This window comes from Kogia breviceps, chromosome 14 (assembly GCF_026419965.1).
Source record: "Kogia breviceps isolate mKogBre1 chromosome 14, mKogBre1 haplotype 1, whole genome shotgun sequence".
Classification (NCBI taxonomy): domain Eukaryota; kingdom Metazoa; phylum Chordata; class Mammalia; order Artiodactyla; family Physeteridae; genus Kogia; species Kogia breviceps.
In genome coordinates this window covers 85,366,186-85,392,189 of record NC_081323.1, presented here as the reverse complement: position 1 = coordinate 85,392,189, position 26,004 = coordinate 85,366,186, and the positions used below count along the sequence as shown (strand labels likewise).

General features: G+C 41.5%; 1 protein-coding gene across 5 annotated transcripts in view; it reads right to left on the bottom strand.

The window, feature by feature from the left end:
- The window catches only part of SMURF1 (SMAD specific E3 ubiquitin protein ligase 1), a 101,742-nt gene that overhangs the window by 20,001 nt on the left and 55,737 nt on the right, over positions 1 to 26,004 (bottom strand). For 2 of the 5 annotated variants that reach the window (XM_059036777.2, XM_059036778.2), the window contains exons 2-8: positions 7,611 to 7,649; positions 6,347 to 6,455; positions 4,851 to 4,984; positions 4,629 to 4,694; positions 3,301 to 3,376; positions 1,588 to 1,829; positions 810 to 894 (exon numbers count right to left, since the gene is read on the bottom strand). In XM_059036777.2, the coding sequence (XP_058892760.1) occupies positions 810 to 894; positions 1,588 to 1,829; positions 3,301 to 3,376; positions 4,629 to 4,694; positions 4,851 to 4,984; positions 6,347 to 6,455; positions 7,611 to 7,649 (751 nt within the window). Of the gene's footprint in view, positions 1 to 117; positions 196 to 809; positions 895 to 1,587; positions 1,830 to 3,300; positions 3,377 to 4,628; positions 4,695 to 4,850; positions 4,985 to 5,516; positions 5,702 to 6,346; positions 6,456 to 7,610; positions 7,650 to 26,004 lie in introns of those variants that run through there. The other 3 variants (XM_059036773.2, XM_067012278.1, XM_067012279.1) reach the window with 3 other exon arrangements.

The window sequence follows — 26,004 nt, the reverse complement described above, 5'->3', positions numbered from 1 at the left end:
TAATGCTATTCTGAAACAAAAGAAAAAATTTTTAAAGAAAAAAGGAAAGCAAAGCGAAGAGGAAAAAAGAAACTTAACTCCATTACGGGGTGGGAGTGGGGCAGGGGTCTCTCTGACCTGGGCTCAGATGTATGGCCTTGTAGAAGGAATTCGTATAGAAACGCTTCATCTCCCCCAGGAATGGTCCCCAAGGGACTGAGGCAATAGGGACAGTAAAGTAGAAGAGAGAAAGGGTAATAGAGTCTTTATATTTCCTTTTTAGCTTTGTATTATGGAAAATTTTAAGCACATAAAAAAAATAGAGAGAGACCATAGTGAATAACCAACTCTAACAATTAATTACCAGCTTATCGCCAACCTGTTTCCAACGCGCCCCTCTATTCACTTCCCCACCCCGATTATTTAAAGCATCACATCAGACATCGTATCATTTCGCTCAGCAGTATTTTTAGTTTAGAATGAGAGCAACACATCTTTAAGGGTTTATCGGTTTTCTAAGCAAGTGCATCTGATTTAATCTAGGGGTGATGGTGTTTTGCAGTTACGTGATCTAATTTCAAGATGCAGGACTGCTTTCTAAAGGGCCCCCTTGCATTACGGCAGCTGCTGATCTACCAGCTGGAGAGTCGGGGGGGGGCCGTCACCCAGAGAGTCTGAGTCCAGGACCCCCGTTACAGATCCCTTTGGGCTGCTGCTCTTCCAAGTTTACATCTTCACACCAAAGGGGCTCTGTCACCCACAGTCCGGGCTGGGGGGTCCAGGCAACTGCTGGAAAATGGCCTTGATGGTGAGAATTTTCGGAAACTTACCTGGGTATCCTGGGGTCGTGCCACGTGCTAACTCCAGTCTGCGTGTGCAGGAAGTAAACCTGCCCCTGCACCGTTGTTCTCTGTTCTGCATGAGAAAGTGGGGGATACGGTAGTTACATCCAGTTCCAAAGAGAGTTTTCAACCAACCCCGTAAGCACGGAGTCCCAGCTTCCTTCCGACAGTCTTTAAAAGCACCGAGAGAAGGGTTTGAAGCGCAGCCGTTAACTTCTGCCTGGCAGCTGCGAGTCCCAGGCCCTGGGTCAACGTGAAGGCGGATCTTACTTCTCCTGTTCACACTTGGAGAGGCGGCCACACCCCTGGACCTGCCACCTCGGGGCTGACCCTACCCTGACCTCTGTTCCCTGCATTAGCTCTTACTTCCGGTCTGAGCTGCCACATCTACGTGGATTCCTCCTGCATTGAGATGCTCCCTCTGTGGCTGTCCAAAGATCCCATCCTTTCACTCGTACCCAAGGCCGTCCTTCCCATCCAGGCCCCTGCCCCGCTCCTCTCAGTTTTCTTTGCTATTCATTGGCCTAAAATCTTCACACAACTGCTACGCTGGGAGACTGGAGCAATTGCGGACAAATCCATGCCGAGCAAGATCTGCCAGCCACCTCGGGTTACTTCTCTTTACACTGACACAACCATCGCGGGGCACACCTCTGCAAACACCAGCACTTCTGGCGGGTACGCGTCACTAAAAAAGCTCCAAGCGTCAAAGCTGTGTCTGAAACGCCACTGATCGCCCTCGGGACAGTGGGGTGGACGCTCTCACCGTAGCCTTCGGGCAGCTCCGGGGACTGGTGGCCGTGAGGTCGGTTCTGCGGCGTCTGGAGTGACCCTCGGACCTCAGGACTTCGCAGTCGCTGGGCCTGAAGCCTCTGATCCTGACTCGGGGATTCCACAGCCCTGCAGCCACCCCCGCCAGCAGCGGCCCCGGTGCCGTCCGTGTAAGGGGCTGGTTCCTCCATGAAGCAGCTGAGTGGCCTTCCAGGCCCTGAGTCTTCGCACGCAGTTCTAGGAGGGGAAGACCACAGCCCCCATCACCACGCCGGCTGAGGACCGGGGAGCACCCGCGAGTGCCGTGCACGCCCGCCCTCCCACTTGCTCTGCTTTCCTTGAGCAATATGTTGACAGACTGTCCCCAGTGCTTAGTTTCGTATAATTCGCCCTGTCCTATTTAATTGGAAAGCCAGACTTTTCCATGAGGAACCAGTGACCAAAGGAAGCCACGTGTAAAGTGCCACCGAGGCCACTCGTAGGATTTCACCCTCAGGCAGAGCCGAAGGGTTGGAGAAAACCAGCCTTGTACTACAAAGGAGCTCAGAAAATGAGATTTCAGCTTTCTTAACTTGGAATCATATCCAAACATTCCATTTTCCTTGTCATTTTATTCTATAATAGAGCTCCTGGTTACATAAAATGCCACAATGACTTTAAAAGTGACTTTTAACATAAATCTTGATCCCCTGAACAGCTGTGAAGACAATTTACCTTACTAGGCTATCTTCCCGTATAAGCAAGAACTTCTGAAAAACGTTCTAACTTGAAAAAGTGCAAAGAGACACACAAATGGAGAGACTAGTTCCGTGAATGCCCTGGACTCATCACCCGGCTCCGGGGCTTGTCTCGTGGCCACGCGCCCAACTCCCCCCCCTGAGCTGGATTGTTCTGAAACCAATCCCAACGTTTTACCGTTTCACCCTTAAATATTTTCACCGACCTCGGGAAGATAGGCCTTTTACCGTTACCATGACCCCAAAAATGTGCATTAATTTTTTAAATATCATCAAATGCCAGCCAGTGTTCCAACTTCTCCAGTCAGCTGTCTCATGAATCAGGATCCACACGGGCTCCACACACCGCATTTAATAGGTATGTCTCTTAAATCTCTTTTATTAACTGATAGGTTCTCTTCCTTCCTCTTTCGCTGTTTTTCTTGCCGTGTATCTGCCGAAGACGCCCGGCTGTCCGCTACACTCTACAGGCGCCCCCTCCGCACGGAGCTCATCCCGCGGCTCTACCACCCATTCCCGTCCCCTGGGCCTCCAAGATGGAAGTTCACGTCAGATCATCACTCTTTCATGATGGTGTCAGCAACTATTAATGACATTAACAGTTAAACTCATTGGGGATTTGAAAAATTGTGATACTGACCAATGAGAATTTTTGAGGGTGTTTTTCAGTTTGGGGGTTTTTTAGAATTTATTTCTCCCTGTATCATTATGAACTCAATGGATTGCTTCAATCCACTGCAGTTATAATTCTTTACGGATGCCTTTTGGCCAGCGGAAACCTCTGTAAATTGGATCCTGAGCCTTTGGGGCGCCACCCCACTAGTTTACAAATGAGGAAACTGGACCCCAGTGCTATCCCAAGACTGCACCTCAAGTACTCAACGCGGTGAAAAGGTGTGAAGGCAGTTTTCACACAGTGCGAGAGCCTGGGCAGCAGAGAAGTCGGCGGGCATCGCTGCAGTGATACGTACCCTTCGTGCTCGAACAGCCCTCTGCAGTCTACCACGGACCCGCCAGTGCCTGTTCTGTCTCGTGTCTGTAAACTGACTAAAAAGAAAAGAACATCCTGCATTAAAATCCAGTGGTATTTTATACAACTGTAACACAGTGAGCCATTGCAAATGTGTAATTTATGTATGATATTATTTTTAAAAGTGAGGCATATGTCTATACATACACATATACATTCCTATGCTTTCAAGCATGAAGCATCTCACTCATTGGCTGCACAGAACGCATACCACTCGGAACACTCCTTGTAAACGTGGAGCAGAAAGAGATGCTGTGTTGTCTGTGCTCTTCATCAAAATAACAGAACACGATATTCACTTCCTCCGAGGTACCTTATATTTTAAGACGATTTTGACGTATGTTTAATAAGGACACAGAGAGCCCTGTCGGTATGTGCAAGGTCCGGATGCGCCTACGTGTCGATTCTCTGTCCCTACCGTGAACAACAAGGACACTTATGAGGCTGCTTCTAGTTATCCATCGTTCCCCGACACGTCCCTCCACGAAGAAGAGAAGAGGCCACAAACAGAAAGGCAGTAAGTGGGAGCTCTGTCGCGACAGGAGCTTTCAGGATGGACACTCACTGTCCATTTACCTTGGGTCACGTCTACATAAGACAAGACCTAAAAGATTTGGGGCCATAAGTCACTCTGGTGTGCTGCCGAAATACTGTTTTCTTTGATTGCTTGCAATGCATACGGTCGATATTTGGGTTACCCTGAAATGCTAATAAAAATGGAACGGATAACAGGGTGAGCTACGTAACAGATAAATTACTTCCGGTGGAACACCTCCACAGTCAATGCATTATGACATGAGCACATTTTATTTCTTCATTCTGAATAAGTCCATCCTCTGTAAAACCATAGTGCATGGAAGTCTTCAGAAATTCTCTTTGCCTTTTACATATGTGATGGGTCCTCCTGAAGAAACTATTTCTTAACTCTTGCATAGGTGGCCACCATTTTTATCATCTGCACTTGGACAATAGGACAAATTGTCAACTCATGCGATGATTAAAATTACATTAAAAATTATAACCCTACATCTTTTTGTACCTCAGTCATTTTAACTCCACCTTGAATGACAGAATGAAGGGAATTAGAAAAATTAATAAAAACCACATAAGGTGAAATTTTTTAGTCCTGGAGAGATGGCCCCTGTATGGGGCCTTGTCCTTCGAAGTATGTCACCATCGGTCAGGGCCTCTCTGCGTTTTCTCAGTGATGAAGGCCTGAAGGTTAAGTCTGTAAAAATTATCTCTTTAGACAGATGAGAAAGTTCTTACCCACTATTTGGCCACGAACTGCATCAGTATCTGAGGGGTTTAGTTTGCATAGATCCAAACGCTGGTCTGCAAACAAACAATTCAAAACTTAACCCAGGGAAATGTTAACTAGAGAGGAAGGCAGGAATTCTGTATTCAGTATTCAAAAACATAAAATAAAAAATGATGCCCCATAAGCCTTCTTCAGTTGCATTAAGAGGCAGGAAAGCATTGGGTTCTTACAGCCAGTATCTTTTAATCTGCTGATGGCATTGGACAGCAGCCGCACGCACCCCAGGAAGCCGGCTCCCTGCTTCTTGTGAATTTTCTTGTGGTTCCACACGCTGATGGTTATAGAATCCGTTTTCCCAACGTATCTGAAACCAACATGCAAACTCATCTTTAACTGTATTTCTCAACTGCAATAGCCCATTGAGATTTTATCGGATTGACTTGTTAGTCCAGAAGAATCCTTTAAAAATAATGTTGGCTCTATATCCACAGCTAACAGGCACTTCATAAGTATACATCTACTAACTTCAATGGGCTGGGAAAGGACTACAACTGCTTATGCAAGAAACACGTGTAGACAACCACATAATGATAATAATCTTATAACAGAAATGTACTATATTTTTATAGTTCCCGAGGATAATGGCCGGATTCAAAACTTCCCACCAGGACTTCCCTGGTGGTCCAGTGGTTACGACTCTGCACTTCCACTGCAGGGGCACCGGTTTGATCCCTGGTCGGGGAACTAAGATCCTGCATACCACATGGTGTGGCCAAAAAATAAAAAATCAAAACAAAACCCCACCAATGAGGCCTAATAGAGAATACTAATAGAGGATAGAGAAGATCAGTGTCAACTTAATAGAGAATACTAATTTGCAACAAAGGACTACTTACAAGCCCTCCATCCATCCAAAGTGCACAGAAGGGCACTAACTCAGACAGGAAACCTGCCGCTTTCTCTCGGTGTAGGTCAACCACAGAAGGGAGCTTCCGGGACACGGACTGACGACCGCGGTGCCACAGTGTAACTGCAAATGAGCCTCAGGAGCCAACTACTAAAACTCCCGCTCAAACCCAGCTCAGTCTGTGTTAGTAAAAAGCCAATAATCACTGAGCGTTACTTGGACAAAAATTTCTTAGCGGGGACGTGAAAACATAGGTACCTACAAAATAGATTTTCAAAGTGCAATCCATTTAACAAATGAATATAAGAAATTGTCTGATGGCGTGTGGGCTTATATACCTCCAGTCATACCAGACTTTCTCCTGCAGAAAATATATTTGTACTAAAAAGCAAAGTTTTTAAAAAATCAACAGAAATATATATATATTATATATTTGTTTCATAAATATGTGAAATAATAATAATGTATTTCAAATAATGCATTTTACAACCATGTTCAGGGTTCTGCTGAAAAAAACAGTAGCATGTAGAGGACCTGAACTATGGCCCTTTTTTCCTGTTAGTGTGGCCAGGAGCTTGCAAGTCTGAAGGCCACAGTTACAGAAGCAAACCATTAACATGCATGAAAATGTCAAGCACAGGAACTTCCAAGTACACGAATTCTGAAAGTAGGCAGTATGTATTTGTTTGGCCATCCACGTTTGTTATCAGTAAGAAGTTTAATAATCCCTTTAAAAAAATGGAATTAAATGCTTCTCGTGCAAGTTAGATGCCAACTCTCCGGCCGCTCCCCCAGTGGCTTGTGGGATATTCAACTCACAGATCGTAGTGCTGGCTCCACTTCGGGTCCAGCGTGTTCTTCACAGTGTCCGTTGAGTGGCACTGCCCAGACCCATCCACAACGACCTTCGCAAAAGGGTCCGGGAGCCCTAGAGGGGAGGGGACGCCGCACTGGGTGAGAAGACAGAGCCCAGGCCCGCAAGTAAGCGAGCTGCAAGCTCATCTATTTGATTACGAACACTACGCTGGTATATTTTATTCTCAAGTTTTAGGTTAGTTTCAAGCAGCAAAATAAATTATTTCCATTAAGCTTTCTAAGAAAGACGACCCAGAATGACACCCTCCTCAGATTTTTAGAGGCTAGAAACGAAAACGCTAAAAATGCGCTTAAATTCAAACTTCCGTTTCTGATGCTCACTCATCGGGGCGGCTAAACGGAGGAAAAGGTGTCTCCAATTACTTCTGTTTATACTTTCTAAAAATAACAATACCTAGAAATCTAGTTTACTGGCCTTCGTCTATTTTATCTCTGGAAGCAAGTATTCACCGAGTTTTAATCAGGTAGGTTCCTAAATGCTGGAGTATGAATCAGACAGGTTCATAAGATCAGAGAGGTGGCCAGGTAAGGGTTTTAGAGATAGACCCGGATGTGAGCCATCACTCTGGAGCTTCTCAGCTACTTGAGTAAGGCCTGCGAACCTAAGTTCCTTTACCTTTAAAGCATGAGTAGAACCACTTAGGAACTGGGCAGCATTCTTGTGAGGACCAGAAAGAGTGTGAAAAATATCATGCTGCAGGCGCCTACTTTATGGTAGGTGAACTTCTTATGAGGTGATTCCTTCCTTTAGAAAAGAATCCTCCGTTTATATTTTTATTACAATGCCTCTAATTACGAGGCTTTTAAAGTGTGACTTAATTAGCACATTTGACCAACAGTTTACTCAAACCCAGACGTTTTACAGAAAAATGTCTGTGTCTGTATTGGAGCTGACGATACTTTACCCAGCAGAAAGCAATTCATTAATGGATGGAAAGACAGAGAAAACAGGGCGTGGCTGGAACAGGGAACGAGAGAGCGTTGTTCTCGGCTGAGTTATAAATTCTGTGCCTTGGAGCTATGGAGTCTCTAAGTGGTAGTCAACTGGGAAAGGAAGCTTGTCAAACTGTGGATTTCTAGTCAGCAAAGGGCAGGACTTTTAGGAGAATACTCCCAGGGTTGTTTTTTTTTTTTTTAAGTTTTAAATTTCAGAAAGATGTGAAGAACATTAATATTGTAAGAGAGCAAAAATGGGTGTTTTACTTACTGAAGAAGTCTTTCTTTGCAAGGTTCTTGGCACATAATACTAAACACAAACAAAAAAATGCTAGGGTTAGCACTTATGGACAAGATTTCCATCATAGTTAGTTGCTACGGACAGAATCGTATCCCCACCCCAAATTCATATGATGAAGCTCTAGCCTGCAATGTGATGTGTTTAAAGGTGGGGTCTTTGAGAAGTGCTTAGGTTTAGATGAGGTCATGGGGATGGGGCTTTCATGATGGGATTAGTGCCCCTATAAAGAAGAGACCACAGAGCTTGCTCTCACAGCAAGAAAGAAGGCAGGAAGAGGGCCCTCCCCAAGAACCTAATCTGTCAGCACCTTGATCTTCGGCTTTTCCAGCCTCCAGAACTACAAGGAATAAATGTTTGTTGTTTAAGCCACCAGTCCATGGACTTTTGTTATAGTGGCCCAAACTGACTGAAGCACTAGCCTATATTTGCAATGGGGAAAAAAACCCTCCAAAATTATCTTTGCCATAGATTGTCTTTCAAATTTAGCATTACATTAAACAAAAAGCTGACAAGTAACACAAAGTCTTTTCTCCTCCCATTGGGCATCAACTACAACAAATGCAAAATGTTTTAGTTTAAACTTAAAAATCTTACTTAAACACATGCAGATGGATTTATCAATGTGCTCTTAAAACTCACAGGATCACATTAATACCAATTCCAACTAAGACCTACAGTATTTACCTTCACAGCTACTGCTAACAATAAAAGGAACTGTCCGTTTTTGATATTCTGATAATACAATTTTGTAAATGTAAACTTTGGTATGTTGGAGAAAGAAAGGGGAGAGTTACAGAAAATACGGGGCTATCATCACGTGTTGTGAAAAACAAAGGCAAAATGCATGATAAGAATTTCGCACAATGTTGGCATACAGAAAGAATGCAATAAATACTAATTGTTGTTAATATTTTATTAATGAGGGGGGATCGATTACTGGTAAGAAGTTTTGTCACCAGATTCATTACATGATTAAAGCTACTATATCACTAATGTCTCTTACACTTATGCAAACTTCACAAATTTTGCTAATTTTTAAGTATAGTGTTTTTTTATGAACTTATACTATTTCACAAAAATATATTCATATTATGTATTGTTCTGCAAACTTTTCACTTAGTTTTGTTTTGTTTTGTTTTGTTTTTGCGGTACACGGGCCTCTCACTGCTGTGGCCTCTCCCGTTGCGGGGCACAGGCTCCGGGCACAGGCTCAGTGGCCACGGCTCACGGATCCAGCCGCTCCGCGGCATGCGGGACCCTCCAGCACCAGGGCATGAACCCGTGTCCCCTGCATCGGCAGGCGGACCCTCAACCACTGCGCCACCAGGGAAGCCCTAGTATTTTTTATATAACAATTTTTATCAAGATATAATTCATACACTATCCAATTCATCCATCTGAAGTGTATAATTCATAGGTTTGTAATATACTCACTGGGTTGTATAACCCTCAGTACAATCAACTTAGAACATTTTCGTCATCCCCAAAAAAGAAATCCTGTACCCATCAGCAATCACTCGTTATTTAACCTCAAACCCCACCAGTCCTAGCAACCACTCATCTACTTTATGTCTCTGCATTCGCCTATTCTGGACATTTCACATAAATGGAATCATAGAATATGTGGTATTTTGTGACTGGCTTCTTTCACTTAACATGTTTTTAAAGTTCATCCATGTTGGAGCATGAATCAGTTCTTCAATCCTTCTCATGACTGAGTGATATTCTATTGTATGGATAATACCATATTTTCGTTATCGACTTACCAGGTGATGGGCATTTGGCTTGTTCCTACTTTCTGGCTATTGTGAATAACGCTGTCCAGGTTGTTGTGTAGACTTATATTTTTATTTCTCTCGTAAACCTATGAATGAAGTTGCTGAGTTATATGTTTAACATTTTTAGGAACTGGCAGAATGTTTCCCACAGCCTCTGCACCACTTTAAACTCCCAGCGGCAGTGTACGAGGGTTCCAGTTTCTCCCCATCTTCACTAACACTTGTTATTGTCGGTCTCCGTGGTTTTATATCTCTGTGGTTCTAATTTTCACCTCTCCGATGACTAATGACTTTGAGCATCCTCTTGTGTGCTTTATTAGCTATTGATATATCTTCTTTGGAGAAATTTCTATTTAGATTTTTTCTTTTTTGCCCATTTTTAAATTGGGCTATTTGCCTTTTTATTATTGAGTTGTGAGAATTCTTCGTATATTCTAAATACCCTTATCTGTAGAGATCTATACTCAGTTGCACCCCACCACCACTCCATATCACACGTTCCACATCCATGGATTCAACCAACCATGAAATGAAAATATATATATTTTTTAATTCCAGAAAGTCCCAAAAAAGCAAAATGAATTTGCTGTACCCCGGGCAACTATTTATACAGTATTTACATTGTATTAGGTATTATAAGTAATCAGAGATGATTTAAAGTATATGGGAGGATATGCATAGATTTTATGCAAGCTATGCCATTTTCTATAAGGCACTTGAGCATCCATGGATTTCATTATCCATCGGGGGGGCGGTAGCCCTGGAAGCAATCCCCAGCAGATACCAAGCGACAAGTGTATATAAATATCTACGTATCTATAGATAAAATATCCTTATCAGATATGTGATTTGCAAATATTCTCCTACTCTGCGGGCTGGCTTTATACTTTGTTTGAAACACCAGTTTTAAATTTTGATCAAGTCCAATGCATCTATTTTCTTTGGTTGCTTGTACTTTTGCTGTCATGTCTAGTAAGACTTGGCCTAACCAAAAGTCTCAAAGATTTACTCCTATATTTTCTTCTAAGGGTTTTATACTTTTAGCTTTCTTTTGTAATTTTAGCTCTTAAATAGACATTTAAGTCTAAGATCTATTTTGAGTTCGTTCTTGTATTTGATGTGAAGAAGGGGTCCGACTTCATTCCTTTGCAAGTGGATATCCAGCTGTATCAGCAACATTTGTATCCAGCTGTATCAGCAACATTTGTTAAAAAGCTTATTCTTAAAAAAAAAAAAAAAAAAAAAAAAAAAAAAAAGCCTATTCTTTCCCCATTGAATTATCTTGACACCCTTGTTGGAAATCAATTCACTGTAAATGTGAGAGCTTATTTGTGGTCACTCAATTCTATTCCATTGATCTACAGGTCTCTCCTCATGCCATGACCACCCTGTCTTGATTACTGTCTTAGTCCATTCGGTCTGCTATAACAAAATACTATTGGACTGGGTAGATTATAAACAACAAACATTTATTTCTCACTGTTCTGGAGGCTGGAAGTCCAAGATCAGGGTACCTGCATGGCTGGGTGAAGGCTTTCCTCCAGTTTGCAGACTTCTCGTTGTATTTATACAGAGCAGAAGGGGCTAGGAATCTCTCTGGCGTCTCTGTTATAAGGCACTAATCCTACTCATTAGGATTCTACGCTCATGACTTAAGTACCTGCCCCAAAGGCCCCACCTACTAATACTATCACTTTGAGGGGTTAGGGTTTCAACCTATGAATTTGAGGGGGACACAGACATTCAGACCACAGTAATTACCATAGCTTTGTGCTAAGTTTTGAAACTGGGAGGTAGGAGTGCTCAAACTTTGTTCTTTTTCAAGATTGTTTTGGCTATTCTGGATCTGTTCAACTGTCAACTAATTTTAGGATTAGCTTGTCAATTTCTACAAAAAAGCCAGCCTGGATTTTGATAGGGATTTCACTGAAGCTGTAGGTGAACTGAGGGAGTACTGTCATCTTAGCAAGATTAAATCTTCAAATCCATGAACAGGAGATGTTCTTCCACTTATTTATGTCTTCTTTAATTTTAACTGTTTTGTAATTTTCAGAGTATACATTTTATACTTCTTTTATTCAATCTATTCCTAAATATTTTATTATTTTTTATGCTATTATAAATGGAATTGTTTTCTTTTTTTAATTTTTCAATATTCTTTCTTTATTATTTTTGAAGAAGATATCAACTTTGTAGTAATTCAAAGTTACAGTTTGTTTTTTTTTAAAGAATCAATTTTATTTATTTATTTATTTTTGGTTGCGTTGGGTCTTCGTTGCTGCGTGTGGGCTTTCTCTAGTTGCATCCAGTGGGAGCTACTCTTTGTTGTGGTGCACGGGCTTCTCATTGCTGTGCCCTCTCGTTGCGGAACACAGGCTCTAGGTGCGTGCACTTCAGTAGTTGCAGCATGTGAGCTCAGTAGTTGTGGCTCATGGGCTCTAGAGCACAGGCTCAGTAGCTGTGACATACGGGCTTCGTTGTTCTGCGGCATGTGGGATCTTCCCGGACTAGGGATAGAACCCGTGTCCCCTGCATTGGCAGGTGGATTCTTAACCAATGTTTGCAGGAAGCCGAGTCCTCAACACATTCCAGACTTCTCATATGGTACCTCTGGGATCTTAGGGCCTCTCATTACCAGAGCCGGACCAGACGTTTCCTGCGTCCAGGGTTGCTGCCGTCGCTGCGGCTGCTTGAAACTCCCCAAAGTTGCGAGCCAGCAACTGGAATTGTTTTCTTAATTTCATCTTCAGATCGTTCATTTCTAGTGTTCAGAAATACAACTGACTTTTGTATATTCAACTTGCATCTTTCGACTTTGTTGAACTCCTTTATTATCTCTAATACTTTTGAATTTTCATATATAAGAGCACATCATCTGCAAATAAAGATAATTTTACTTCTTCCTTCAAACTCTAGATGCCTTTTCTTTCTTTTCCTTGTCTAACTGCCCACTACCTTCAATACAATATTGAATAGAAGGGGTGGACATCCTTGTCTTGTTCCTGATCTTCGGAGGAAAGCATTCAATTTTTCAACCATTGAGCGTGACGGTCGCTGTGGGTTTTTCATAGATGCCCTTTATTAGGTTGGGGAGATTTCCTTCTGTTTCTAGCATATTGAGTGCTTTTATCATGAAGAGGTGTTAGCATTTGTCAGATGCTTTTTCTACATCTCTTGAGATGATCATCTGGTGTTTGTCCTTTACCTATTGATATATGTAGCACATTAACTGATTTTCAATGTTAAACCAACCTAACAGTCTGAGATACTGGGTTGGCCAAAAAGTTCATTCGGGTTTTTCTGTACCGTCTTATGGAAAAACCCAAACAAACTTTTTGGCCAACCCAATAAAGTCTACCTGGTTATGGTGCATAACTGATCCTTTTACCGTGCCTGGGCTTTTCTTTGTAGAAAGTGTCTTCAATTACTAATCCATAATTTCTTTACTCTTTATAGGTCTATTCAGATTTTCCATTTCTTCTCAAATCAGCTTTGGTAGGGTTACGGCTTTCTAGAAACTTGTCGATTTCACCTACGTTATCAATTTGTTGGCACACAGTTGTTTACAGTTATCTTCTGATAATCCTTTTTATTTCTGTATAGTCAGTATTAATATTTCCTCCTCAGTGTAATCCTTATACCATTGCTTTCCAGTGGAAACACACACACACACACACACACACACACACACACACACAAACTCTTCTGTCTTTTTTGTGGCTAGATCATAATTTATTACAGCTCCTGTTAGTGTTTTATTTCTTGTTTCTCTAATTACAAAGGTAATATGTACTAATGAAAACTCACAAATGTGTAAACAGAAACTGCATGCCTCTAAAACCTCATCATTACTCTTTGTTTAGCATTTTCCTGGCTAGTCTCACATGCTTATTTTTTCCCATTTAACTTTAGAATTATTTTCAGCAAGTTTAAAAAGAAAATGACTTCATAAATAAATTTGAGGGGAATTTACCTCTTTACAATATTAAGTATTCCCATTCTTGAATGTAGCATATTTATCCATTTATTAAATTCTTCTTTAATGCCTTTAAGTGACATTTTCATAACGTATATTTCATAAACATTTTCCACATTTCTAAGTGGGTTAACTCTTAAGTGTTTTGGATTTTGTTACTACTGTAAATGGGAGAGTTCCTTTCATTGCACTTTCTTTTTTTAAATCGTCAAGATACCTGTTCTTTTTTTTTTTTCATTGCACTTTTCTATTGTTATTTGGTTATAGGAAAGCGATTAATTTTCTTACAATTCTAAATCTGCCACCTTTTTCAACTCTCCTCAAATAGGCCTGTGATGTCCTGTTTCATTCCACTTCCCTTTGCTTTTACACCGCTGCTTCCAAAATTTAAGTTGAAATCTTCCCAATCTGCCTAGAAACCTGGTACTCACCCAGGGTTCACGACTTCAGATCATCAGCAACACCCATCAGCTGCACAGGCCAGAAATCTGTGCGCCATGCTTTGACTTCCCAGCCTCTCTCAGGTGTGCTGACTTCTCACCATCTCCTCCTTTGTTCAAGCTCCCAGCATCAGCTATCACAAAGTCATCTCTTCCAACTTTAAATCTCATGTCTCTTTCCTTTTTAGAAATTCCACAGTGGTTTCCCATTGCAAAACTCCAGACCTGTCAGGCTCTGACCCCAACTTCCCTCACCTCCAGCCTCAAACATTATCCAACCAGCTCGGGGCTCTTGTTTTTCCAAGGTGCTGATGCTGGATTGCTTCTGACTGGAAGAATTCTGGTCACATCGCAAAAAGATTATGTACATATGTTCATATGTGTAAGACTAGCGATGTCTTGTTCATATGTACAAGATTAGCAATGTCTTAATTTAAGGGTTATTCCAGTGGAATGTGGTTATATCAAAAAGTGGAGAGGGTTTCAATAGAGTCAGCACAAAGAGAACTTTGCTTCGATTTTGTGCAAAGATCATTTAGGGTCACAATGAGTTTAGTTCATGGCATATGATTTCTCCTAGTAAAAAAATTTTGTGATCTGGAGATAGAATTCTCTTTGTCCTCTCTACCAGATATGATAAAAGATAATTTATTACACAGCATAAAATCCCACTCTATCTAGATCTACCACTCATTTTTAAAGAAATATGTTATGCACCAATTATGAGTGATATTCTGGGGATACAACAGGGAGCAAAAGAGACATTTACTCTTAGAGAAAATGAAGCTTAGTTTTTCAGAGTATACTACCGCATGGTTTCTTCAGCTCCAACTCTGAAGTGTCCCTCTACTTCGGACAAATCATGTCTAAATCCCGTAATTTCCTAATCACATACCACAGTTTCCTAATTTGGGGGGATAAAGAAAGAACAAAGTACATAATGTTCACTTAGCTTCTGAAAACACATGGGAAGGAAATGCTTTGCTAACATTCAATTAGTAAATCAAGCTTCTTTACCAGGTCCCTGACAGCAGCATAGGGTCCCCAAAATACTATTCGTGGTTTCACCCACTCCCAAGATAAGCTACAACAACACAAACTTAGTACTTTATTACATCAACTAAGAAATTGTCAGGGAGAGGGATAAATTAGGAGGTTGGGACTAACGAATACACACATGACTATATATAAAGTAGATAACTAACAAGGACCTACTGTAGAGCACAGGGAACTCTACTCAATATTTTGTAATAACCTATAAGAGAAAAGGATCTGGAAAAGAACATATATATGTACATATACATAACACTATATATATATATAAATGAATCACTGTGCTGTACACCTGAAACTAACATGACATTGTAAATTAACTATACTTCAATAAATAAATAAATAAAATTACATACATTTTCTAATTTGTGTCAGTATTTCCACTATTTTTCAATTCTCCAAGGCTAGAAACTTTGGCTGTAATTTTCAGTCCTCCCTCCTCTTATGTTTATGTGTGTCACCAAGTCCTATCTTTTCTTTCTTCTAAAGTTTCTTGAACTTGACCTTTCCCCGACCTGCGTACCCACTCTCCTATTCTGGGCTCCACCCACTCGCGACTTAATCTAAGAGCAACAGGGCCCCCAGCCCCCACTCAAGCCTCCCAAGTTCACACGACATTAAGCCAGATCGATCTTTTGAAATGCCATTTTCACGTTCTGAGGCCCAAAAAGCTCCAATGGCTCTGCACTGAATTCCACAGCAAATGTGAATTTCTCCCTGGGTTTTAAAGTGCCCCCATTCCCTAGTATCACTTACATTTCCCGCTGAGCCTTCACTGCCCCTACTGTGGGCCGCAGCCACCACCACCTCCAGGTGATTGTTCTCGCACCTCGATGCATTTGACAATCCCTCTCTTTTTGCTGTGCTTGGTCCAGGCAAAGCCCACTTTCTCAGTGACGTCTCATTCAGGCCCGTGCTTCCCAAATATCAATCACTCTGTGAGAACATTTTCACTAGTGCCAAAATTAAAAAGGTGAGGACGCTATCGTGGAGGTTTTCATAAAACTGAACTGATTTATTTTAAACGCCCGCCCTTTGTTCTAGTGTAATGTCTTTTCTCTTTTTTGCATGTTAAAATAGCTTCCCCTTAATGAAATGAGGTAACAAAAAATGGTGACAATTTCAACAATGACTTGGCATGACAAAAAGTTGGCAATTTTAGGTTGATAGCCACATTTACATAAATGTTTTGACTGATCTGGGAACCCCTTCTCTAACCACCAGCAATCTCTTCCTTCTTTTTGCTCCCATTTACTAGAAGGGACACAGAGCTGAGCGCTCAAGGTCTCTGCATTCAGGTGGCTTTGTGCCCCCAGCTAAGTTCTTCTGAAGGAGGAACCCCTGCCCCGACCCTGTCTTCCACCCCTTCAGACATGGGCTTCACGTGGTGCTGGCCACCCAACAGGCATGTAACACAGACTATGCTGAACAAGAAACAAAAAGCCAAAGAGAGAAACAGTGATAAAAATATAGAAAACTAACGTATGTCAATAATTTTAAACATCTAAGTGAAATTTTCATTCATTAGGAAATATAATTTCCCACCTAGGATAGGTGCCAGCACATAATGTGCACTTAATGTATGTTATTACCTGTCTACCTCAGCTAACTTTTTTTTTAGTTGCTCCGCGGCATGTGGGATCCTCCCCGACCAGGGCTCGAACCAGCGCCCCCTGCATTGGCAGGCGGATTCTTAACCACTGTGCCACCAGGGAAGTCCCCCTCAGCTAACTTTTAAGTCTAAAACTCATTTCTTTTTTTTAATCAACTTGGGGAAAAAATCCTTTAAACTGCAAAAAGGGGTAAAAACAGAATCCTGGCTAAAGGCAAAGAGGAAGGTTTCCTGATCAGCGTGTTTCACTAACATGCCATTTTCTAGGCCAGAGTCACTCATCTATCAATTCTCATACTTTAGGAAATCCTCAAATTTGCATTAAGTGGGGGGAAAAAAATCACATTTCAGTTATATCAACAGACTCAAAATGCCAAAATCTTCAATCCATACAGAGCTGAACTCTGTTCCATTATTTGCTTAATGAAATAAACAACTCTTTCTTACCAATAAATCCTTCTCAGTAAGTTTAGACACACACACAAGAAACATACGCTTTTCCACTCTTCAGGTACCATTCGATGATAAAATGATTTTTTAAGAAACAAGGTCCTACTGTAGAGCACAGGGAACTATATCCAATACCCTGTGATAAACCAGAATGGAAAAGAAAATGAAAAAGAATGTATGTATATATGTATAACTGAATCACTCTGCTGTACGGTAGAAATTAACACAACATTGTAAATCAACTCTACTTCAATAAAATAAATGAAATGATTTCTCCTCTGCAGGGAAAATGGTCGAAGTCAACAAAACACACTTTAGCAACCACAAGCTATCCCTGTCGGTTTTGGGGGTGAGGGTTACTCTGGGAAACTGACAGTCCTTAGATGGGCTTCCAGACGTGTTGTAGCTTCATCTTCTATACGTGTATTCAAGTAAAAGGTAAGTGACAAAATACCGTGAATTATTTGAGCTCAGAAGTGTGGCAGAGTTCAGTTCATACTCCCAAACCCCGCTGGGGGCGGGGGGTGGGGGGTGCGGCTGAGGCAGGGCTGCTGTGGCCGGGACTCTGCCTCTTCTCACGGGGCAGTGCTCAGCTCCAAACACCAGGGGCTGTGCCCGCTCCTATGCCTGTGCCCCCGGGGCTTTTACCTACTTTGTTTTCCACCTAACCTTTGCCGGATGAGGCAAGTGGACATGAAGGGAAGCTGTCACTTTCTCCACTTTCATTGGCTAAATTATTAAGACTCGGAAAGATTAAGTAGCCGGCCCCACTTCTACCGCCGTATTCCATATTACACTATCACAGCAGCACCGTCGCCGCTATCAGAGCTTGAAATTAAATCCTCTATTATTTTTATGCTGCTTCATGTCTGCCTCTCCCCCACAAAAATGTCCACAGAAACAAAGATGTGTCTTTTGTAGGCACTACTGTGTCCAGAGCTTGGTATGGTGCCTGGCACAGAAAGGTTAACTTTTACAATATTTGCTGAATAAACATTAGGTTTATTAGGTAATAACCCTTCCCCGCCCCCCTTTCCTTTACTGTCTAACTACTGACTAGGACATAAGCACTGAGAAGGAAGAAACTATTTTTGTGAACCATTACATTCCTAGCAAGGAGCATGGGACCTGGCATAAATTAAATGCTCAATAAACGTTTGCTGAAATAAATGAGTGAGTGAATGAATGAATGAGGCGGTTTTGCTGGAGCCTCCACCGTGGTGTCTGACTGCCACCCCTTACTCCGCCAGGGGTCCAGGGCCTGGCAGATTTGCTCACACACTCGGCCACCTGATAGATCGTGTTCTTCAGAATGAGTTTATGCTGTTTCATAAGGTATCATCAGTGACATTTGGTTGGCACGACGGATAAAAATGTCCCCCCGCAGTTTCAAGCCAAAGGTTATATGACAGTGACGGAGAAATGCAGTACATGTTAAAAACAAGTAATGAAGTCCAGAGGGCGTTTGGAACTTTTTATTTGCACAAAGCCCTCATTAATGAACGAAGTCATTTTTACAACTTAAGGGATGATTTTCAAGGACTGATGAGGATATTACATTCCAAGAAAATCTATAACTGAGGGACATTTTTTAATTTTTTTAAACTTAAATTTTAAAAAATTTAAACTTTAATCTTAAAATGTTGATTTTCTTGACATCCTGGATTTGCCCCACAAAATCTACAGGAGGACGACTTCTTCCTGGGTAAAGGAAGACGACAGGCCTCAGAGGAAGCAATTTCCAAAGCTACTGTTGGCTTTTGATTTTTTTCCCAAGTATTACAGGCTAAGCACCTTTGCCTTGGAAGATAAGAAAAGTAGCTCATTTAATTTCTATCTCCAGATCCTGTTTCTATCTTAAATAAACCAAATGGGATGTTTTCAACCACATCAGGGTGGAACAAAGACTTCAAGAAGAATTAGGGGGGTTTTCTAGGTAGAAGCTTCTTCCCTTGCTAAGAATATAGGAAAATTCAGGTTTTCATTAGAGAAAGTTTTATCTAAATAATTAAAGTTATATTGCAAAATTAATCAATTCCTTTAATCAGTTAATTATCAATGTTGTCTCCCTAAATATGTTTTTCTTTTGAATAAGGACACTTTTCTTTCAAGTGTCCTTATTCAAAAGCCATATGTGATGACAACGTTTATTAACTCCAAAACTTAAAAAATAAAACTCCAAGTCTTCAGCCCCGATGTCTAGTATCTCATTTCCTGAAAAGCTCATGGTGATTTTACAACCAGGAACTAAGGAGCAATTTGCAACTTGAGCTTCCAAAGCCACCCTGGAAAGCAGACTGTCTCCCAGGCAACCATCTGACCAATTCATCTGCCAAAAACACTGGATGAAATCTATCAATGGAATCGCACTGGGAGGTTTGGAAGGTTTGGAAACTTTGTCACTGTTTTGCCAAACTTTCAAAATACAATCTAATTCCCCTTCCTAGACCTAATAATAGCAGCTAAAATGTATCAGATGCTTACAAGGTAATTAGGCACAACCCTAAGTGTCTGACAAGCATGATCCCGTTTTTTCAACACCACAATTCCATGAGATAGTTACTATTATATTCATTTTCCTGACGAGAAAACTGGGGCTTTACAAGATCACATAACTTGACCAGAAAAGTCAGTTAGTAAAAGCTGCTGCTTCTGCATAGTGCATCCGTTTATCCATTTAACAAACATCTGCTGATGACCCGCCACTGGCCAAGCCCTGTTTCAAGCTCTGAGGATTCCATGAAGAACAAAACAAAACAAAAAGGTGCTTGTCCTGGGATGCTTCTCATGCCTGAAGGTTTGACTTTTAAGGAAAGTAAACTAAGATCATCTTTTCTTTTCTTTTCCTTTTTTTTTCCTTTTAAACAACTGCTTAAAATTGACTCCTCAAGCTTGAACTATCTTCCTAAGGCTATACACTGTAAAATAAAACTCAGCTTTGTCAGGAAGGAGATGAATTTTAACCCCAAAAAGCTCGTCATTAAGTGAATTATATTTGATTGTCACCCCACAAGGAAACTGAACGAATTCCATGAACAGGAGATAATCCGTGGTTAACAGGGAGGAGACCCTCGCATAACCCCAAACATCCTCACCCACCTGACTTCTAAAGACCTGTTAATGTACAACGAAGCTGTGCTCTTCTAACTAAGTCATTTTAAACGAGGTGATAACTGCTGAGGTTAAAGGGGAAATGGAGGGATTTCCTGGGAAGAAAGCTAGAATTAAGCAAACTCATCTACAACCTAATAATCAGTCCCGACCTAAAACAAGTAGGCAGGAAAAAGTAATAATTAATAAATCATAGCCAGAGAGAATTCTGTCCACATTTTCTTTCAGCTACTGAGCTGACAAATGAGGCTTTATTAATTTGATGCATAGAAAGGTCAACAGAAAACCTAAAGGGGAGGATAGAGTTTAGCAAAGTAACACATGCAAACGTCCCCACACATGGCTATAAAAAAGCCACAATACGCAATCTCCTCCAAGTGCCTTATCATTGCTTTCTTATTATCATTTTATAGTGCTAGTTTCTAAAGCACTGAAGTATTTAAAGGTATCATTTGGCATGGTTTTATCATAAAATCTTCTGTAATTACAAAGCTAACCATTATTCACATCACAACATAAGTCAGGGTAAAGTTAGCATACGCTCAGTTTAGTCAAGAAAAATAGAAGAGCAGGAGATTGAACAACTTGCTCAAGGTGACCTTGAAAAGCTAGTGATGGAGACAAGAACTTGATCCATCCATGAATGAAATGCACATACCTCACTGAATTATGCTCCTTAAGACGACTGAGTGTTAAGACTGAAACAATTTGTTACAACATGAAAAATTTTAAGTCTACATGGTGAATATCGGATTCATAAGATCATTTAAATTTAAAAAAAAAAAAAGATCTTGACCCAGCGATGCCTACTTAGGTATGTAATTAACAGAAAAACACTTAGACATATGTTCATCATGTACCACTGAGATGATCGTCAGCAGTACAATGATGTGGCACTCATAAAACAGCATATTATACAGCAATGAGAAAAACAAACTACACACAGAATTATGAATGAGTCTCACAAACACAATATTCAATGAAAAACATAAAATATATTGTGTGATGTCATTTATATAAAGCACAAAAACAGTCGGACTAATGTACACTGTTGAAGTCAGGTGTGATTATCCTTTAGCAGGAAAAGTAGTAACTAGAAGGGATCGTGAATAACATATGTGGAGAACTAGCCAGGCTCTGCTTCTTGATCTGGGTGCTGATTACACATGTGTGTGCAGCTTGTGAGAGTTCAGTGAGCTTTACACTTAAATATTTCTAAATCAATCATAAAAATCAATAGAACAGAATAGAAAGCCCAAATATAAACCCATAGGTATGAGATCAATTGATATTCATCAAAGGTGCCAAGATAATCCAATGAGGAAAAAGCAAAAAAAACAGATAGTCTTTTCCAGACTGGAAAATGGGCCATCCAGTTGAAATAAATGGGATACCCTTGGAGGGGTACAAATAAACAACCCTTACCATACATCATACACAAAAATTGACTTGAAATGGAGCACAGACTTAAACATAAACACGAGGTACCATTAAGAAAATGCAAAGGTGGGACTTCCCTGGTGGAGCAGTGGTTAAGAATCTGCCTGCCAATGCAGGGGACACAGGTTTGAGCCCTGGACAGGGAAGATGCCACATGCCACGGAGCAACTAAGCCCGTGGTACCACAACTACTGAGCCTGCATGCTAGGGCCCGCAAGCCACAACCACTGAGCCCTCGTGCCGCAACTACAGCAGCCCGCGTGCCTAGAGCCCGTGCTCCGCAACAAAGAGAAGCCACCGCAATGAGAAGCCCGCGCACCACAACAAAGAGCAGCGCCCGCTCACGGCAACTCGAGAAAGCCCGCGTGCAGCAACGAAGACCCAATGCAGCCAATAAATAAATAAGTAAATAAATTTTAAAAGGAAAAAGAGAATGCAAAGTCAAGAGAAAATTCTCCCAGTCAGGAGAAAATCTTCACAGTGCGTGTATCTGGCAAAAGACTTGTATGCAGAATTTATACAGAACTCTTCACAACTCAATAATCATAAGAAAAACAACCCAGGTTAAAAATGGGCAAAAAACATAGGCACTTCATCAAAGAATGAATGGCCAATAAACACATGAAAACATGCTCAACATCACTAACCATCAGTGAAATGCAAATGAAAATCACAAATGAGGCACCACCACATGCCCACTAGAATAGCTAAAGTCAAAAAGTCTGGTAACTCTATGCACCAAAGGCACAACTTTAAAACAATGGCTAAAACGAACATTTTTTTCAGAAACATATAAATTGTCAAAATTGATCCCCCCCAAATAGTAAAACCCTGATCAATAACCATAGCAGTTGAAATGGTAATAGAAAATCTACCCACAAAAACAAGGCATCAAGCCCAGATAGTTTTACTGGAGAATTCTATCAAGATTTCAAGGTACAGATAATTCCCACCTCACAAAAACTATTACCACCTTATTAAAAAAAAAAAAATGGGGGGAGAAGCCACTCCAACTGAGTTTATGAGGCTCACACTAAACCAGAAACTACAGGAAAAGGAAAAAAAAGAAGTAGTATAGGCTCTGGTAGACACCCCTGGTCCTCCGGCTATCTAGTCCTTCTCGCCTTCCTGGCAAACGTCAGACCACACTTTGCAACTCCCTAGAGTTGGCCTGGACCACGTGACTGCAGTACTTCTAGCAGAAGCGGTGTGCGTCACTTCCGGGTCAACGTCTAGAATAACTGGTAAGAGATCTCCGTGCCTCCGTGAAGCCTGAAGCCTCTCTCAGCTCTGATATCCTAACAGCCGTGTGGAAAACAGCCTCCACTGGCGCACAAAGAACACGTACAAGAATTCAATAAGGGTTACCTGGGGAATGGGGGTGGGTATAAGGGAGGATGCAGGAGAACACCAGGGCTGGAACTGGTGGGCAAGGGGGTCTCGTAGCCTAAGATTTTCGTTCTTCCTTACGGAGAGCGCATTTATATATTGTTTCTTAATTAAAAATAAATCTCATAGGTCCAAGAAAAAAAAGGCAAAGAAAGAAATGGACAGAGGAGTAGAAGAAGGAAAACTTGAAAGGGGAAAAAGGGGAGGGAATTTAAAATTTAACATCAGGAGCAGAATCTCAGTATTCGTAGAATCTTGGATTGGAAGAGCTCCTGAGACCACCCTTTTAAACAGATACGAGGCTTTCGAAACTATTTACTGGTGCTTTTTTTTTTTTCTGTTTATCTTCTTTTTTCGTGTTTTTTTTTTCTTTTTTTTTTTTTTTGCAGTACTCGGGCCTCTCACTGCTGTGGCCTCTCCCGTTGCGGAGCACAGGCTCCGGACGCGCAGGCTCAGCGGCCACGGCTCACGGGCCCAGCCGCTCCGCGGCACGTGGGATCTTCCCCGACGGGGGCACGAACCCACGTCCCCTGCATCGGCAGGTGGACTCTCAACCACTGCGCCATCAGGGAAGCCCACCCTATCTTCTTTTTAAACCAGGGGGAAAAAGATATACGATAAGATCTGTTTTTCAAAACAGTTTCTAGGTTTTATTCTATAGGAAGCCATGTCCCTAATATGAACAGATACATCTAGAGAGAGATTTAGTAATGATTAACTGTAAAACTAACAGTAACAATAGCTAATATTTACTGAGCTTATTCTGTGCCAAACGTTATTAATAGAACTTTACAGATTATGTCTTCTTTAGTACTCACAACACATAAGGAAACCAAGATGAGGTGAGATTCAATTACTTGCCCAAGACCGGAGAGCCTGTAAATTTCCTCCTTGAGTCTGACTCCAGAGCCCAGATTCTCTACTGCATATACTCTGATACAGTATGTTTCAAAAAGGTATAATTATGGTGACAAGTTGACATACAACATAAGGAAGCCAGAATACTCTAGAGAAACATATTTTTGTTTAAAAAGCAAACAAATATGACTTAAAAAAGTAAAAAGGGAACTAACTCTGCTAGATCCTACTTCTAACTAGAGAATGAAAAAAATAATTGTAAAGCAGTGGTATCTCGTTAGGGATACATTTTAAAATACAGCAACTTGCTAAGTTATAATTTACAACTATAAAGCTCATGCTTTTAAAGTATGAATTCAAGGATTTTTAGTATATTCAGAGTTGCACAACCATCACCACCATTTAATTTCACGACCTATTCATAATCCCCCAAAGAAGCCTTGTACCCAGCAGTGGTCCACCCCCTCATTCCCCCCTCCCCAGCCCCTGGCAACCACGAATCTACTTTCTGTGTCACGTGTTTGCCCACCGTGGACATTTCATATACATGGTCATGTAACAGGCAAGAGCTAAACCGACTCCATGTTGGATCTGTTTCTTTGACTTTAACCTTTGCTTTTCGTTGCTTTTGTTATTATAATCGTACAGAATGGCCTGCCTCAGGGAACCCTGCCCTCCTGTGAATGGCTGCAAGGAAAAAGAAAGGAACACATCCCCTCAGGGAGGCTGGTCATTCCAGGACATGTTTTGCAAGACTGATGGCTCTTTTACTTCCTCATCACCTCTCCCTCTCTGCTATAAAAGAAACTGGCATCCAAACCCCGTTCGGATGGTTTTTCAGGAGCTTCCCTGGTGGCACAGTGGTCGGGAGTCCGCCTGCTGCCGATGCGGGGGACGCGGGTTCGTGCCCCGGTCCGGGAAGATCCCACGTGCCGCGGAGCGGCTGGGCCCGTGAGCCGTGGCCGCTGAGCCTGCGCGTCCGGAGCCCGTGCTCCGCAACGGGAGAGGCCGCGTACCACACACACAAAAAAAAAGTTTTTTCGGAGGCACTAGTCTGCCACCTTCTCGGTTTGCCGGCTGTGCGAATTAAGTCGTATTCCTGGCCTCAGCACCTCGTCTCCAATTCATTGGCCTGTCGTGCAGCGAGCAGAGCAAGCTTGGACTCGGTAACAGTCATACAATATGTGGCTTTTTATGACTGGTTTCTTTCATTTAGCGTGACGATTTCAAGGTTCATTCATGCTGCAGCAAGTATCAGTACTTCATTCCTTTCCGTTGCCAAATAATACTCGGTTATATGGATATTTATCCATTCATCAGATACAGACATTTCAGTTGTTACCACATTTGGGCTACTGTGAATGATGCATGGACATTCACGTAACACGGTTTTACGTAGACATATGTTTTCAATTCTCTTGGGTATCCACCTAGGAGTAGAATTACTGGGTCATATGGTAACGCCATGTTTAACATTTTGAGGAACTGCCCAATTGTCCTCCGAAGTGGCTGCCCAATTTTACGTCCCCACCAGCAATGTGTAAAGGTTCCAATTTCTCTGCGTCTCTGCCGCCAATTATCCTTATCTGTCCCAGCACCATTCCTGCCGGGACCCTTCCTTCCCCCGTCTAGCTGTCTTGACCTCGCTGTTGAAAATCAATGGAATGTAAACGCGAGGGTTTATTCGGGACCCTCAGTTCTATTCCATTGCTCTTTATACTTCTATCCTTACCGTCACTAACACTCTGTAGTAATTACCATAGCTTAGTAGTAAGTTTTGAAATCGGGAAATGTGAGTCTCCAATTTTGTTCTTGTTTTTCTCAAGACTGTTTTGGTTACTCTCGATCCTTTGCATTTCCATATGAATTTTAAGATCAAATTCTGTACATTCCCCAGATAAAGGCTCCTGAGATTTTGAGAGGTTCTATGCGGCATCTGCAGATGGGTCTCGGCGCTTAACGATGTCAAGTCTTCCAGTTCATAAACATGGACGTCTCTCCATTTTTTAGGTCTTCATTTTCTTTCAACAATGTTTTATAGTTTTCAGGGAGTAAGTCTTGCCCCTCTGTTGTTGAATTTGTTCCTAAATATTTTATTGTTTTTGATGCTATTTTAAAAGGAATTGTTTTAAAATTTCTTTTTCAGTAGATTAGTGGTTGCAAAGGGGGTTGAAATGAGGGGATTTGGGGGTGACAGCTAAGGGGTGCAGGGTTTCTTTTTGGGGTGATAAAGTTTTACAATTGACTGTGGTGGTGG